This window comes from Neoarius graeffei, chromosome 8, assembly GCF_027579695.1.
Source record: "Neoarius graeffei isolate fNeoGra1 chromosome 8, fNeoGra1.pri, whole genome shotgun sequence".
Lineage (NCBI taxonomy): Eukaryota > Metazoa > Chordata > Actinopteri > Siluriformes > Ariidae > Neoarius > Neoarius graeffei.
The window spans coordinates 83,285,761-83,304,356 of NC_083576.1; the positions used below are offsets into that span (position 1 = coordinate 83,285,761).

The 18,596-nt window shown below is 41.9% G+C and overlaps 1 protein-coding gene across 1 annotated transcript; it reads left to right on the forward strand.

The window, feature by feature from the left end:
* Positions 1 to 900: 900 nt before the first annotated feature.
* Positions 901 to 17,514, forward strand: LOC132890969 (gastrula zinc finger protein XlCGF26.1-like). Its single transcript, XM_060928382.1, has 4 exons — positions 901 to 1,170; positions 5,588 to 5,660; positions 8,485 to 8,662; positions 15,507 to 17,514. Exons 2-4 carry the CDS (start codon positions 5,598 to 5,600, stop codon positions 17,093 to 17,095), a joined length of 1,830 nt encoding a protein of 609 aa, XP_060784365.1. The 5' UTR covers positions 901 to 1,170; positions 5,588 to 5,597; the 3' UTR covers positions 17,096 to 17,514.
* Positions 17,515 to 18,596: the final 1,082 nt, after the last annotated feature.

Here is an 18,596-nt window from a genome sequence, read left to right on the forward strand (position 1 = left end):
ACGCGAACACGGGGAGAACATGCAAACTCCGCACAGAAAGGCCCTCGCCGGCCACGGGGCTCGAACCCGGACCTTCTTGCTGTGAGGCGACAGCGCTAACCACCGTGCCGCCGGGAAATGTACGTATGAATGTATTTGTTTATTTGTTACTATTATAATATACCGTACGCCACTGAAAACACTCGCCGACAGACTTTACAGTTTGCCCTGTAGTCAACTCCACTCATGCTGTCCAGCCAAGGATGTGCCTCTTCCTACTCACGTCTGTATTTTTGTAAGCGTTTACGCTTTTGAGGACGTGGTGGAGTCCCGGGTGCAGCAGACATTTTTAAAAGGCCCGGGTTTTTTGAGCAGCGCTGGTGTGTGTTGTCTGTCGCTAGGCAACCGTGACAGCGCCACACGCAGTGACGCAGGCAGCCAGGCACAGACGCACAGAGCGTGACGCAGAGTGGAGGGGTTTGTGTCCTGGGTAGATCCCGCAACGGAGTATTTCCTGTTTTATTTTGTTCATTATTGTTAGATTTAGTGTTGATATGTGTGAGACAGACATGTGTATTGGACATTTATGAAAATACGGAACAAATCGCGTCCCGTATCGGTTCAATACGGGACACAAGATTTAATTGCCAAATAAAGGACGATTCCGTATTTTACGGGACGGGTGGCAACCCTGCTGGCGACTTGTCCAGGGTGTACCCCGCCTTTCGCCCGTAGTCAGCTGGGATAGGCTCCAGCTTGCCTGCGACCCTGTAGAACAGGATAAAGCGGCTAGATGAGATGAGATGAGGTTATTATTTTCCTTTGAAATGACATCCATTTGATTGCACCTCAGTCCAGTAGATGGCGGTAAAACACTTTGCCTGTAAACTGCCATAAAACCTGACAGCAGAAGAAGAAGAAGCGACATGGCCGGGATCTCATTTCAGTTGGTATTTGCTACGCCACTCCAGACCAGGTGGTGGCGGTAAAGCGTCTAGTTGCTGTTTCTCCAACCGCCAGAAAACATTGGAGAAGAAAAGGTCTCATGTTTCTTGCTGGAACATCTTAAGATAATATTACATTAAATATTTGGAATAAAATTTCCAGTGTAGGTTATATCTGATACAGTTAAAAAATGCAGGTTCATTATTTTGCCTATGTTTGAAGATTCGTTGTGCTTTAAACCCTGAGGTAAGTTAAAATGACGCTGTGAGGCCGAGTGTGTTTAACCTATCGGTCAGTTTTTAAGGCCAGCAAACCAGAAATACAGACCATAAAGATTTGGACCAGTGATAAAACGGAGGAGCTCAAAGGCTGCTTTCTCTGTACGGACTGGGACATTTTCTTTGAAGACACTGATATTGATGGGGCTACTGAATCCATCACTGCCTATATTTCTTTCTGTGTTGACTCCATTATTTCCCAGAAAAATGTTAAGCGATATCCTAATAATAAACCATATTTTACAAAAGAGATGAAGGAATGCATTAACAGGAAAAGAGCAGCTTTTAAAAGGGGACACACTGCAGGAGTTTGTTCTGCACAAAAGGATTTAAACCTACAAATAAAAGCAGCTCGACGGGAATATGAGGAGCGGGCAGAACATGATCTGTCCAACTCCAACACAAAGAAACTGTGGGATTCAATAAGGCAAATGACCAATTATGGATACTAAAAGGAAGCCCCTTTTTGCTTATAATGGGAGGGCAAGGGCAAATGAACTACAACCCCGATTCCAAAAAAGTTGGGACAAAGTACAAATTGTAAATAAAAACGGAATGCAATAATTTACAAATCTCAAAAACTGATATTGTATTCACAATAGAACATAGACAACATATCAAATGTCGAAAGTGAGACATTTTGAAATTTCATGCCAAATATTGGCTCATTTGAAATTTCATGACAGCAACACGTCTCAAAAAAGTTGGGACAGGGGCAATAAGTGGCTGGGAAAGTTAAAGGTACAAAAAAGGAACAGCTGGAGGACCAAATTGCAACTCATTAGGTCAATTGGCAATAGGTCATTAACATGACTGGGTATAAAAAGAGCATCTTGGAGTGGCAGCGGCTCTCAGAAGTAAAGATGGGAAGAGGATCACCAGTCCCCCTAATTCTGCACCGACAAATAGTGGAGCAATATCAGAAAGGAGTTCGACAGTGTAAAATTGCAAAGAGTTTGAACATATCATCATCTACAGTGCATAATATCATCAAAAGATTCAGAGAATCTGGAAGAATCTCTGTGCGTAAGGGTCAAGGCCGGAAAACCATACTGGGTGCCCGTGATCTTCAGGCCCTTAGACGGCACTGCATCACATACAGGCATGCTTCTGTATTGGAAATCACAAAATGGGCTCAGGAATATTTCCAGAGAACATTATCTGTGAACACAATTCACCGTACCATCTGCTGTTGCCAGCTAAAATTCTATAGTTCAAAGAAGAAGCCATATCTAAACATGATCCAGAAGCGCAGACGTCTTCTCTGGGCCAAGGCTCATTTAAAACTGTCTGTGGCAAAGTGGAAAACTGTTCTGTGGTCAGACGAATCAAAATTTGAAGTTCTTTATGGAAATCAGGGACGCCATGTCATTCGGACTAAAGAGGAGAAGGACGACCCAAGTTGTTATCAGCGCTCAGTTCAGAAGCCTGCATCTCTGATGGTATGGGGTTGCATTAGTGCGTGTGGCATGGGCAGCTTACGCATCTGGAAAGACACCATCAATGCTGAAAGGTATATCCAGGTTCTAGAGCAACATATGCTCCCATCCAGACGACGTCTCTTTCAGGGAAGACCTTGCATTTTCCAACATGACAATGCCAAACCACATACTGCATCAATTACAGCATCATGGCTGCGTAGAAGAAGGGTCCGGGTACTGAACTGGCCAGCCTGCAGTCCAGATCTTTCACTCATAGAAAACATTTGGCGCATCATAAAACGGAAGATACGACAAAAAAGACCTAAGACAGTTGAGCAACTTGAATCCTACATTAGACAAGAATGGGTTAACATTCCTATCCCTAAACTTGAGCAACTTGTCTCCTCAGTCCCCAGACGTTTACAGACTGTTGTAAAGAGAAAAGGGGATGTCTCACAGTGGTAAACATGGCCTTGTCCCAACTTTTTTGAGATGTGTTGCTGTCATGAAATTTAAAATCTCCTAATTTTTCTCTTTAAATGATACATTTTCTCAGTTTAAACATTTGATATGTCATCTATGTTCTATTCTGAATAAAATATGGAAATATGGATTTCCACATCATTGCATTCCGTTTTTATTTACAATTTGTACTTTGTCCCAACTTTTTTGGAATCGGGGTTGTAAATGATTTTTACATGCGTTTTAACACTGATAATACTGGAGATTGTGCTGCAGTTTTAAAGACAGTAGTTTGTAATGGGAACACACGCTGTTGCCAAGGTCTTTAAATCAATGCATACTAACAAGGCCACTGGCCCAGATAATCTATCTGCTTTTGTATGGAAGACATTTGCTGAGGAACTTACTCCAGTTTGGTATAGACTTTTTCAGCTCTCCATTGATACACATTCAGTCCCAAAACTCTGGAAAAAAATCCATCATAATTCCATTGCCCAAAAAAGCATGTCCTCAGGAGGACAACGACTACCGGCCAGTAGCGATTACCTCAAATGTGTTCAAGTCATTGGAGAGGCTAATGATTGAGCAACTTTGCATATATGTAGAACCACAGCTAGATAAATACCAATTTGCTTATATAAAAAATCGGAGTACAAATGATGCTATATCGACAATAATGCACCTTATATTGAGACACTTGGAGAGTCCTGCTGCATATGCTAAACTCCTTTTTATTCATTTTAGTTCTGCTTTTAATTTAATTCAGCCACATATCCTTCTCAGGAAGTTAATTAAGTTGAATGTATGTCCTTTTCTAATTAGGTGGTATCACTCCTTTTTGTCTAATAGACCACAGCAAGTAAAATTTAATGCAGCTCTCTCAGATATTACAGAGAGCTGTATAGGCGCCCCTCAGGGGTGTGTTAGCTCACCTTTTTTGTTTATACTTTATACAAATGATTGTGTCAGCTCTGATCCAAATCAGTTTATAGTGAAATACTCTGACACTGTTATCTTAAGCTTACTTACAAAAAACGGTAATTCTTGTATCCACCAAGCGGCAGTGGACAAGTTTGTGGTCTGGTGTGATTCACATGACCTTCACATTAATACAAGTAAGACTGTGGAAATGCTTATTGATCCTAGATCAGTGGGTGACAAAATGCCAGCGGTCATCCATGGTCAAGATATAAAACAGGTGACCACCTTCAAATACTTAGGTATTTATATTGACAGTAACCTGAGTTGGAGAACACAGGTGTCTAGCGTATGTGCCAGAGTTCACCAGCACCTCCATTTCTTGCGTAGACTTTGTCTGTTTGGTGTCTGTAAAAATATGTTGATTTTCTTCAGAGCAACAATAGAATCAATTCTCCATTACGGTATTTCCAGTTGGTTTGGAAATCTAACAGTAAAGTCGAAGGCTCAGATTTTTAGTTTGGTTAAGACAGCAGGTAAGATCATGGGAACTCCCGCCCCTCTGAATCCGCAGGAGCTTTTTGAGCAATCAGTAATTAGTCAGGCTGAAGGTATTTTATCTGACAGTTCCCATGTGCTTTATTCTGAATATATACTTTTACACTCAGGGAGGAGATATAGTGTCCCTTTATGTAAACACAACAGGTATAAACATTCATTCATCCCTATTTCAATTAAGTTTCTGAATGATCAGAGGTGAATGTATGTGGGCTAATAAATGGATGGTGTATGTATGCATAGATGGAAGACAAGAATGTGTTATCTTTCTTTGGCTATTTTGCACAGGTTATTTAGAACTATGGTTCTTTTGTACATGTATGGAAATGTATGAATGTAATTTATATATATGACTGTAGGAATGGTATTAATTTTTGTGAGATATCTAGGAATGTATAGATGTTATTGATTGGATGTATGGATAGGTATGTATGTATGGATATTATTTGAGTGGATGTTAGGTAGGTATGTTTGTATGAATGTATTAATGGTACTTGTTTGAATTGTTTGTATGTATCAATGTTAGGATTTTTAATTTGCACAGTTCAGCTAGAGCAAAAATGCCAGATTGCACATATGTTCTTTAAGTTAATTAGATGTGTCCCTTTCTTGATGCAGCAATGTTCCCTGACTCTAAGCTAAATTTCTCCCTAGGGAGACTAATAAAGTTACTTTACTTTAATCTGTTTGTTATTATCTCATCTCATTATCTCTAGCCGCTTTATCCTGTTCTACAGGGTCGCAGGCAAGCTGGAGCCTATTGAAATAATATTTTGTTCAAAATCACTCTTCACGAGTTGTCTGCACTAATTAAGATAAAAACAAAGCACGTACATTTAGTTAACTAACCTAGTTTTTTGTAGTTTTATTTTTTTGTTTATCTTAAGAATAAAAAGCATTAATGTTGAGGTTTAAAGGTTCATGAATGGTTTTACATAATTCTCTTGCTTTTATTTTTATAGTAATGTTAAACACGTTGTTGCTAATGGTATTAATAATAATAATAATAATAATAATCTTTTTTAGAGCTGTTTTAATGAGTTCAGCAGGAGACAGACAGTGCTCCTCCAGGACGTCTCAGGCTCCTGATCCCTCACAGGTAAAGCTCAAGAATGATTTGTGTTGTAAAAACAAAAAATAATAGTATGATGTTAAAGGGCACATCTTGGGTAAATTCAGGAGCAAGATCAATGCAATTCTCTTATTTTATATTAAACTTTGGTCAAATATCTGTTACATTTTTCATTTTGTGCTATTTATGTTACCTTGCGCAATACCAGAAAAATTCAGTTGAAATCAAGCCATTTGAAGCGAATTGGTCCGCCTCTGAAAAAACTTGGCATTTGGATTTCCCAGCAAACATTGATTTTCGTGACGTCACGTGCGGGACGCCTCCCTCTGAATCTGACATCAGCGCTGGTTTATTTATGAGAAAACGACCTGGTGGTTTTTGGCAAATTTTTTCAACGTTATCGCGTAATTATTAAAATGGTTAACAGATGTATCGTAGGAGGGTGTAGCAACACCAATCTTGATGGGATTAGTACTCATCGTTTTCCAAAAGACCGGACAATGAGAGAGAAATGGGAGCGCTTCGTGCGAGGCACCCGGAAAAACTGGCAACATGCAATAGACCACAGCATCATATGCGGGGCTCACTTCATAAAGCCCGATGACTTTGAGAACTATTTGCAGTGGGAAATGGGCTTCAAGAAGCAACTTGAAAAGACGCAGTTCCGTCTGTTAGAATGCCCAAAGCAACACCGTCTCCATTTGTGTCAGCGTCACCAAAGGAGCCAGCCGTGTTCGTCTCCCCTGACAGAAGGCGAAGTGCCGCATCCACTGAGGCCCTTGAAGCCGAGGACCAAGCAGAGCCGAGAAAAAGACCAAGAAAATCGGCAGTTCACAAGTTGACTGTTGCCAGGGTAAGAAATAAGAGAGACTATACTCTAAATTAGGTGTTCCTGTGTTTGTCTCTCAGCCTGCTGGCGGATCCTCACGTGACGTCACGAATCTGGATCAATATGGCTCCAGACTCCCTTGGGATTTTTCCACACGCGTTTTATTTTTTTCTGCTGTAGACAGATGGCATTGTGCAAAATTACCCTTCTGGATGAGTGTGTAAAGGGACATACTTTCATATAAAAAAACAATAAATTGGTCCAGGATATGCCCTTTAAATGAACAGTCCACCGTACTTCCATAATGAAATATGCTCTTATCTGAATTGAGACGAGCTGCTCCGTACCTCTCTGAGCTTTGCGCGACCTCCCAGTCAGTCAGACGCAGTCAGACGCGCTGTCACTCCTGTTAGCAATGTAGCTAGGCTCAGTATAGCCAATGGTATTTTTTGGGGCTGTAGTTAGATGCGACCAAACTCTTCTGCGTTTTTCCTGTTTACATAGGTTTATATGACCAGTGATATGAAACAAGTTCAGTTACACAAATTGAAACAGCAATTTTCTATGCTATGGAAAGTCCGCACTATAATGACAGGCGTACTAACACCTTCTGCGCGCTTCGGCAGCACATTGATATCTGAGCTCCGTATCAATGCGCTGTTGAAGCGCGCAGAAGGTGTTAGTACGCCTGTCATTATAGTGCGGACTTTCCATAGCATAGAAAATCGCTACGTTTCAATTTGTGTAACTGAACTTGTTTCATATCACTGGTCATATAAACCTATGTAAACAGGAAAAACGCGGAAGAGTTTGGTCGCATCTAACTACAGCCCCAGAAAATACCATTGGCCATACTGAGCCTAGCTACATTGCTAACAGGAGTGACATCCCGTCTGACTGACTGGGAAGTCGCGCAAAGCTCGGAGAGGTACGGAGCACCTCGTCTCAATTCAGATAAGAGCATATTTCATTATGGAAGTACGGTGGACTGTTCCTTTAAAGCTTGACCGGTGTTTGTATTTTGCTGCCTCGCTTCACTGCCAGCCTACAAACTGTCCTGCTAATCACACAGAACCTAATGATGCATAAGGCCCTGCTCACACTACAGCTTGCAACGTGTTTGCGAATACTTGGTGATTGAAAAATTGGTAGCATTGCTGCCAATCATGCGATGCAAGGCAAATGTTCTTCAAGTTTCGCGAGTTGTATTTTGGTGTGTCTCTGCTTCGTGAGTGGCCAAAAATGTCGCAAAAAATGCCAGTGCCTGCATTAAAATTTGGTAGCGATGTTTTCTTCAGCAAACTAAATGGCATAGCCTAACCTTCCCCGAGACTTAAAAAGTACATTTGGGGATCGTTCGGAGGCCATTGTGCACGCTCTTGGGACCAAATTATTATGGGAAACACCTGATGCTGATTTGAGCATAATCAGCAAAAGCATATGAGGATGTCATTTCCAAAGAGACTTTGTTAAGTATTTTGTCAGGTATGCAGAGTTAGATGGATGTAAGTGCAGAATGCGTGTTCTTCAGCAGGTGTGATATTTACAAAAACAAAATGTGAGGCAAGGTTAGAGCAACAAAACACAAATGAAACCAAAACAGAAAGCAGAGTATTTAACCAGAGTCTTAATCACGGCTAGAAACAAACATGACAGTGATGTTAATACTTCTCAAAGTCTCTGTGAAAACAGCGTCCTTGTATGCACATGCTGATTTGCACTCAAATCAGTATCAGGTGTTTCTCATGACGACTGGGTCGCACGATTGCGCACAATGCACTCCGTGAGTGTGCGTGGCTACTCGAGCTACACCAGACTCAAGTGCGCGAAGGCGTGACAGTCAAGTGTCCACCTGCTGTGTGACCACAACTTTTAGTTCACCTGTACATCGTCAAACCAAAATGCCTCATTTTCATTTATAACTCATTGCAAAGCATTGCGAGCTGTAGTCTGACCATAGCTTAATGAGAAAGGAAATCTGAAGTCTTTTCTGAATAAGTGTTATTCTTGTTTGATCTTTAGCTGTATGAAGACGTGAAAATCGAGATTTCAGATGGAGGGACATCCGAAGTGTCAGGAGTCTGTGTGAAGAAAGAGGAGACACTGGAGTTGAACATCTATAACCATGGAAATGACCTCGAAAACCCACCTGAAGTTCTCTCCATTAAAGAGGAAGATCCTGACAATAAAGACTACCTCTGTATGAGATCAGGAGCTCAGTAACACTCTTACTGATTATTCTACCTGACACAGTATCTAGTGCATTGAAAGTATAATAGTGGGTTATTTGGGATGTAGCCTCTGTTTCAGATAATTTAATAACCAAATTACGACTAAATTATCTTGCATGGTTTTTATGTTTATAGAGTTTATCATACGTAAAATTTAGGAAAACAAAAAAATTTATTTAAATACATACATTTAAATAGTTACCCCACATTCGCTCCAGAATAACACTTGTTTCAAGCTCCATGGATGTGATTCTTTACAATATATGGCTCAAGTTTGTGCACCCCTGACCATCACACCCATGTGTGGTTCTTCTCCAAACTGTTATTACAAAGTTGGAAGCACGCAATTGAATGTCTTTGCATGCTGTTGCTTTACAAATTCTCTTCACTGGAACTAAGAAGCCAGAACCTGTTCCAGCATGACAGTGTCCCTGTGCACAAAGCAAGTTCCATGAAGACATGGTGTGTTAAGGTTGGAGTGGAAGAACTCTAGTGTCCTGCACAGAACCCTGACCTCGAACCCATGGAACACCTTTGGGACGATGTGAAACGCCAACTGAACCCCAGGCCTCCTCACCCAACATTAGTGCCTGACCTCATGAATGCTTGAGTGGAAAGTACTCCCAGAATAGTGGAGCTTAGTTGAAGAGCAAAGAGGAATGAATCTGGAATGAGATGCTCAAGAAGCATTTATTGGTGTGATGGTCAGGTATCCAAATATCTGTATACAGATTTAGGGGAAAACCGGTGGTGCATCTTCATGGCCTCATAGGTCCAGGGTTGTGGATTTGATCCTGAGCTCAGGTTGTTGTCTGTGTTGAGATTTGCACATTCTCCCCGTGTCTGTGTAGGTTTCCTCTGGGGCCACTGGTTTTCTTCAGATATGGGCAAATAGGCTATGCTTAAATTACCACTAGGTGTGAACGAGTTTGTTCATGTGTGGGTGCATGATGCTCTGCAGTGGACTGGCATGAGTGTATTCTGGTTTACTCCTGAAGTGGGTGTTGGCAATACGTTTAAATAAAATTAACTTTAAATTCTACAAAAATGCCACTGGAAAAATGTGTAGCTCCAGAAATGGCAGCAGTGTCTCATCTCATCTCGTTATCTCTAGCCGCTTTATCCTGTTCAACAGGGTCGCAGGCAAGCTGGAGCCTATTCCAGCTGACTACGGGCGAAAGGCGGGGTACACCCTGGACAAGTCGCCAGGCCATCACAGGGCTGACACATAGGCACAGACAACCATTCACACTCACATTCACACCTACGGTCAATTTAGAGTCACCAGTTAACCTAACCTGCATGTCTTTGGACTGTGGGGGAAACCGGAGCACCCGGAGGAAACCCACACGGACACGGGGAGAACATGCAGACTCCACACAGAAAGGCCCTCGCCGGCCACAGGGCTCGAGCCCGGATCTTCTTGCTGTGAGGCGACAGCGCTAACCACTACACCACCGTGCCGCCGGGAAGGGTGCTCACCTTCTGAAATCAACTCCTCTCACGATTTTTGGAGGAATTTCATGTAACCTGGCAGGATTCTTTGTTATATGTCGGTAGTACGCGTATTCTAATTTCGTTAAATTCAGTCACATTTTACCAGAGTTACAGCCCTTGATTTAACAAAATTATAGTTTTGACAATTTGAAATCAACTCCTCTTACAATTTTTGGAGGAATTTCAGGAAACTTGATGAGGCATTGTTATATGTCGCTACTATGTATATTATTATTTCATTATATTCGGTCAATTTTTACTAGAGTTGTGACCCTTGATTAACAAGATTGTAATTTCACAATTTTATGAGTGTGTTTTCTTTCTGAAATCAACTCCTCTCACAATTTTTGGAGGAATTTCAGAAAACTTGACAAAAGGCCTTGTTATATGACAGTTATACGCAGATGGAAATTTTGTTTAATTTGGGCAGATTTTACCAGAGTTATGGCCTTGATTATTAACAAGCTTGTATTCTGGCAATTTCATCAAGGTGTACTTGCTTTCTGAAAGCAACTTCCTTCACAGTTTTTATCCCCAACTGGCCGAAAGGCCTGAAGGGGGATTATGTCGTGGCGATGTCCGTCTTGGGAAGGGTGCTCACATTTTGAAATCAACTTCTCTCACAATTTTTGGAGGAACTTCATGAACCTTGACAGGATTCTTTGTTATATATCGATAATAGGCATGTTGCAATTTTGTTCAATTCGGTCGCATTTTACCAGAGTTATGGCAAGGTTGCCAGTAGGGGATATTGTGCTCTCAGAGCACTCGGGTGTTTTTTTTTTTTAGCCAGGCAGTGTATTTGTAAGTGGAGGAACCCTGACAGTCAGTGTTTGTCCAAATCAGGCACTGGAATCCCATCAGATATGAGGACTAACAATTATAGTATGACCATAGCTCTCATAAAATCAGGAACTCCCAAGATCCCCTCCAAGAACAAGCTTTTATTTTTTTATTTTGTTACATGTACACTGAAACACAGCAAAATTCCTCCTCCTCAACCCATCTGAAGCAGTGAACACATGCACACAAGTGAGCAATGAGCATACTGTAGTGATGCAATACATCATTTTTTTTCTCCTTCCTCTTATATTGTCACATACACTCTGTCATGTCCAACCCATGTTTCAGTGTGCCAATCACATTGCGACAAAGATTTTCAGGGCTAGTTGATTCGGCATGTGAGTCGTTACACACTCCTTAGCAGGTTCCGACTTCCATGGCCACCGTCCTGCTGTCTATAATCAACCAACATCTTTTATGGGGTCGAATGAGCGTCAGCGTCGGACACCTTAACCTGGCGTTCGGTTCATCCCGCAGATGGTAGCTTCATATCAGTGGCTCCTCAGCCAAGCACATGCACCAAATGTCTGAACCTGCGGTTCCTCTCATACTGAGCAGGATTACTATTGCAACAACACATCATCAGTAGGGTAAAACTAACCTATCTGACGACAGTCTAAACCCAGCTCACGTTCCCTGTTAGTAGGTGAACAATCCAACGCTTGGTGAATTCTGCTTCACAATGATGGGAAGAGCCGACATCGAAGGATCAAAAAGCGACGTTGCTATGAACGCTTGGCCGCCACAAGCCAGTTATCCCTGTGGTAACCTTTCTGACACCACCTGCTAAAAAGCCAGAAGGATCGTGAGGCCCCGCTTTCACAGTTGGTACTCATATTGAAAATCAAGATTAAGCGAGCTTTTGCCCTTCTGCTCCATGGGAGGTTAATGTCCTCCCCAATCCGTAGGCTCTGTAGCGATGCGAGAGAGCAGTCACCCCACCCAGCCTTGAACCCAGGTCTACGGGGTGCCAAACCTGCGCCCTGACCACAACACTTAAGAGCCAGGCTTGTTGGTATGGCAGTCAGAGCACATACTCAACTGTAGTGATGGGCACTCCATCACCACTGCGCTCCCCTTCGGGAGGCACACCTATGCACTTCACGTACGCAGGCGTACAGGCAGGTATCCTTCATGCATCCCCCAGCTGTAATTCTTCCATACCAGGGTGCCTCACACATTCGTGCTTCACCCATCTCTGGGATCCCTCGCACAGGGCTTACCTATCCTGGGGGTCCTTCATATGGCTCACACACAGGGCACACCTCCAATGGTCTCACAGCAAGCCATCCCACTTCTGCGAAGTGAGAGAGTAGTCACCTCACCCAGCCTTGAACCCAGGTCTACAGGGTGCCAAACCTGTCAGAACACCAAAGAGACAGGCTTGTTGGTATGGCAATCAGAGCACATACTCAACTGTAGTGACGGGCACTCCATCACACTACGCATAACCAGTGCAGTGGGTGGCTATGCTCTAGTGCCAAGAGAGCAGGTGCTCAAGGGCAATTCAGCCATGATTTGGAGGGGAAAGTGCTGTTTATTCACTCCCCCCAAATTTTTCCTGCTGTTTCAGGGAATCGAACTGGAAACCCCTTGGGCCCAAGGTTGCTTCGCCAACCTTTAGGCCATGGCTGTCCCCAGAAAAAGAAAAGGTGCTACCCCCAGCTATAGTCTGCATTATTCTAGGTACCAATAAATAACCTGTACTTTTTGATAAAGGCAAGTATGATGGGTCACAAAAAAACAAAACTTCACTTGGGTATTGTTGGGCAAGACCATCCAGTGTGCTTTAAGTCATTTACTCACAAGATAAACTATTACTGATGATGGAAAAACATCTTCTTCCCCTTGACAAATTCCACTTGGTACTGAATAAACTCAAAGCTGGTTATTTCAAAATACTGTAGATTGTATGAACGTTTCATGTCACGTCATGATGAGGTCTAGGAAGAAAATTGTGTCCTGTCTTTAAACAAAAATATTGTTTGAAAAAGACTTGTAGCAGCAGGTGAGAAAGGAAGAAAAATTGTTTACAAAAAAGAAATGCACTGTGTTTTCTTGAAGTGATTTGTGGATGGGATCAAGAAACATTTGTGGAGAAGATGAAGGACAAGTTTTGCTCTTTGACAGTCTGGGTACATTCGGGCTCATTCATCATTTTTGTGAACTCTCAGCCTGAAATGTCTCCTGTACCAATGTGCCATCCCCAATGCTGCGTTGATGCTCGTATGCAACATACTAGGGAATATATGGCACATTGCAGTTTGAGACAGTCCAGATCAGTCACTTAGCTGTCACTTGTTACAAATGGAACTGGCTGGCACACCAGCTGAACAATTGCAGCGTGACCCTTGTTTAATAGACTTGCATTTCTCTTTTAACTAAATGACTGGTCTTGTACATCTTAATTTATGTTGGATTATTTCTTTAATAAACTCCATTATTATAATTTGACAGTTTCACAAAATTTCACAGTATCTAATTTTATTAAATTGGTGTATAATTGAAATTATTAAGCAAATTAAACTTGACAGTCTGTACATAAATCAGTATGTAAACTTTTTGGCCACTCAAATCCCTTGGGCTAGTGCTGCTCTGAGCTGCTTTTCCAGGATCTTATTGAATCTACCAGTATTCCAAGATAGAGGCTCCTGTATCTTGGCTTTCAAACCTTTTTTTTTTCCCTCTTTTTTCTCCCCCCTTTGGTCTCAGCACCTCAGAAGCTGGCTAAAGCTGCCATTAAGGATTATTTGGCATTGAAGTAGTTCCTTTGAGGCTTGCAGAACTGCATTATTCTGATAATGTAAGATACAGGATCTGTGAGCTTCTCTAATCTGGTCAGACCCTCCAGGATTTCGTGATGTTGCGATTTGCAACTTCAATGCAAATTCAACCAATCCCTGCGAATTCAGGGCGGTGTTGCAATTATACCCAATCACCGCAACTTTCCCGCAAATTTAACCAATCATTGGCGTCGTCTTGAGATGACGTCGACAAACTACCTTCCGCCTTACTTCCAGTGTTGCCAGATTGGGCAGTTTCCCGTCCAGTTGTGGGGTTTCAAGTGCATTTTGGCGGGTTTTGAACATATTTTGGGCTGGAAAACATCAGCAGTATCTGGCAACACTGCTTACTTCCGTGTATACGTTCAAGAGAAGTAGCATGTGCGAGTCAGTGTTTATATAGGCTTAAATTCTGTTACTGAAAGTGTTATGTTTACAGTGAAGGACTGTGTGCACTTTAAATTATTATTTTTTACTTAATACAAGAAATTAATGGATGCCAACATTTTTGCCAAAATGGTATTTTATTTTCCATTCCTTAGGCAGCTTCAGCGTCATACTGTGAGATTCTGTTCAAATTGTTTTTTTTTCTTCTATGAAGCCTGAGCCATTTATTTTATTAGTTTATAATTATTGTTTCATTTAGTCTTCAGGAGAGACTGCCTGCACACAGTACTAGTATTAATAGCTTTTTTTCTTACATGAAAGCTGAGGCATTTATATTATATTTTAAGGTAACTTCATGTTGTGCTGTGAGGTTCTATGCACTAACTTTTGAACCAACAGGTACATTTGGATAAGTAAAGCCTATTTTTCTGCATTTTTGTAGTCCTAGTAATCTTTTATATTGGTAAAGTCGTTTATAGGACCATTTCTCAGTATCTTTGTTTTTTTAATCAATAGTTTTTCAGTAATAACTTAATATTTAACATATCACTCAATTTTAATCACAAAAAGAGAAAATTGCAACAATTTCTCGCAACTTTCACTTCCTCCTGTAATGTAATTGCAAAAAAACCTAAAAAAACCCACCGCAACTTTCATCGAAATTTTTTGGAAACCCCCCACAACGTCAGACATTTTAGCCCGCAACAATCACAAAAAAGGCCCGCGAAATCCTGGGGGAACTGTCTGGTATGGCACATACTGACATGGCCAACTTGTTTTAATGGCAGGGGTTTCCTTTGGAGAAGTGGTAACTGTTTGATGAACTGTATGATTTGTTAAGTGAAGTGTCACTTAAGTAGATATGTTCATCACAGAAGTCACCAACAGCCCTCTGTAGTCCATGCTGGTGCCCCTGAGCCTTGTAAATTTGTAGACAAGCAGATCCACTTTTTTTGTGTTTTGGGGGCGTCATGGCTCAGTTGGATAAGGTGCCATGCCGTATATGCGGGGACCCGGGTTCGATTCCGACCAGAAGTCATTTCCCGATCCCTCCCTGTCTCTCTCTCCTGCTCATTTCCTGTCTCTACACTGTCCTATCCAATAAAGGTGGAAAAAGCCCAAAAAAAATCTAAAAAAAGAATCCTAAATGTTTTTACTTAACCGCAAACATTCCTTGACATCGGGATAGTGTTGTTAGATTATATAATCTAGTTGCATTTCATGTTCACGTTGATATTTTTTGTGTTGCAATTCTTTTCCTGCACAACATGACCTTTTTCTTCTGCATCCCAAATTTACCTAGACACAAACATCCAGAGATGCCACGATGAGGAGTATTTGAAACCATGCAAATTGGAAGATAATAAACATGATCTTCACCTACCTTCCAAAGGCTCCAGTAGTCAGCCAACATCATCTGATACTCTCACTTCTGACAATTCTAACAATGATGAGCAAAAGGAAATTCACCATTGCTCAGAACGTGGGACAAATTTTGGTCATCGGAGTGCTCTCCAACAACCTGAACAAGTTCACACAGGAGAGAAACCATATCACTGCTCACAGTGCGGAAAGAGTTTTACTCATCATGGTACTCTCCTACGACACCAGCGCATTCACACAGGAGAGAAGCTGTATCAGTGCTCACAGTGTGGGAAGAGTTTTACTCTTCATGGTACTCTCCTACAACACCAGCGCGTTCACAGAGGAGAGAAGCCGTATCATTGCTCACCATGCGGAAAGGGTTTTACTCAAAAGAGTAATCTCAAACAACACCAACGCATTCACACAGGAGAGAAGCCACATCACTGTTCACAGTGTGGAATGAGTTTTACTCATCAGAGTGCTTTCCTACAACACCAGCGCATTCACACAGGAGAGAAGCCGTATCATTGCTCACAGTGCGGAAAGGGTTTTACTCAAAAGAGTGATCTCAAACAACAACACCGCATTCACACAGGAGAGAAGCCATATCAGTGCTCACGGTGTGGAAAGGGTTTTACTCAAAAGAGTGATCTCAAACAACACCAGCGCATTCACACAGGGGAGACGCCGTATCATTGCTCACAGTGTGGAAAGCTTTTCACTCAAAAGAAGCATCTCCTACGACACCAGCGCGTTCACACAGGGGAGAAGCCACATCACTGTTCACAGTGTGGAAAGAGTTTTACTCAAAAGAGTGATCTCAAACAACACCAGCGCATTCACACAGGAGAGAAGCCGTATCACTGCTCACAGTGTGGAAAGAGTTTTATTCAAAAGGGTCATCTCCGAGAACACCAGCGCATTCACACGGGGGAGAAGCCACATCACTGTTCACAGTGTGGAAAGAGTTTTACTCTTCATGGTACTCTCCTACAACACCAGCGCATTCACACAGGAGAACAGCCATATCATTGCTTACTGTGTGGAAAGCTTTTCACTCAAAAGAGTCATCTCCTACGACACCAGCGCATTCACACAGGGGAGAAGCCACATCACTGCTCACAGTGTGGAAAGAGTTTTCTTCAAAAGGTTAATCTCCAAGAACACCAGCGCATTCACACAGGGGAGAAGCCACATCACTGTTCACAGTGTGGAAAGAGTTTTACTCATCAGAGTTCTCTCCTACGACACCAGCGCATTCACACAGGGGAGAAGCCACATCACTGCTCACAGTGTGGAAAGAGTTTTCTTCAAAAGGTTAATCTCCAAGAACACCAGCACATTCACACAGGGGAGAAGCCTCATCACTGCTCACAGTGTGGAAAGAGTTTTACTCTTCATAGTTCTCTCCGACAACACCAGCGCATTCACACAGGGGCGAAGCCATATCATTGCTCACAGTGTGGAAAGAGTTTTACTCGACAGATTCATGTCCAAAAACATCATCAGTGCATTCACACAGGATAGAAGAGTTTGCTAATATGTGGGTGCATGATGCCTTGCAGTGGACTTGTATGAGTTTATTCTTGTTTACTGGAAAAATGTGTAGCTCTAGAAATAGCAGAAGTGTCAAAATGCTCAGATAGGGAAATCAGTGGTGTGGGTGGGGTGTTTTTTTTTTTTTATTTAAATTCTGCTCACACAGTTATTACTTTTGTTTGTACCTGCCTGTGATTTCTGAGCATATTGGTTGGCTAGTTGGTTCTGTTTACCAAAATATAGAACAAGCAAATAGCCTAATTTAAATCATCTGTGACCATGACTAAGCAGTTACTAAGGATGCTGTAAATACAGTGTCTTGCAAAAGTATTCATTCCCCTTGATGTTTGTCCTGTTTTGTTGTGTTACAAGCTGGAATTAAAATGGATTTATGGGGGTTAGCACCATTTGATTGACACAAAATGCCTACCACTTTAAAGGTGCAAATTGTTTTTTTATTTTTTGCGACAAACAATAATTAAGATGAAGGAAAAAAATCAGGAATCTGGAGTATGCATGGGTATTCACCCCTAAAGTCAGTACTTTGTAGAGCAACATTTTGCTGCAATTACAGCTGCAACTTTCTTGAGGTATGTCTCTATTAGCTTAGCACATGCAGCCACTGTGATTTTTGCCCATTCCTCAAGGCAAAACGGCTCCAACTCCTTCAAGTGTTATGGGCTGCGTTGGTGTACAGCAGTCTTCAAATTATGCCACAGATTCTCAGTTAGATTGAGGTCTGGGCTTTGATGAGGCCATTCCAAGACATTTAAATGTTTCCCTTTAAACCATTCCTTTGTAGCTTTAGCAGTATGTTTAGAGTCATTGTCCTGCTGGAATGTGAACCTTCGTCGCTGACTCAAACAGGTTTTCCTCCAGAATTGCCCTGTATTTAGTGCCATCCATCTTTCCTTCAATCCTGATCAGCTTTCCTGTCACTGCAGATGAAAAACATCCCCACAGCATGATGCTGCCACCACCATGCTTCACTGTCAGAGCAGTGTTCTCAGGGTGATGGGAAGAGTTGGGTTTGCATCACACCTGGCGTTTCCCATGATGGCCAAAAAGTTCAATTTTAGTATCATCCAACCAGAGAATCTCCTTCCATGCGTTTGGGGAGTCTGCCACATGCTGTTGGGCAAACTCCAAACATGTTTTCATATTTTTGTCTTAACGCAATGGCTTTTTTTTCTGGCCACTCTTCCATAAAGCCCCACTCTGTGGAGTGTACGGTTTAAAGTGGTTCTATGGACAGATACTCCCATTTCCGCTGTGGATCTTTGCAGTTCCTTCAGTGTTATCTTTGGTGTCTTTGTCACATCTCTGATTAATGCTCTCCTTGTCTGGTCTGAGAGTTTTGGTGGGTGGCCTTCTCTTGTCAGGTTTGTAGTGATGCCATATTCTTTCCATTTTGCTATAATGGATTTAATTGTGCTCTGTGGGATATTCAAAGTTTGGGATTTTTTTTTATAATTTAACCTTGATCTAT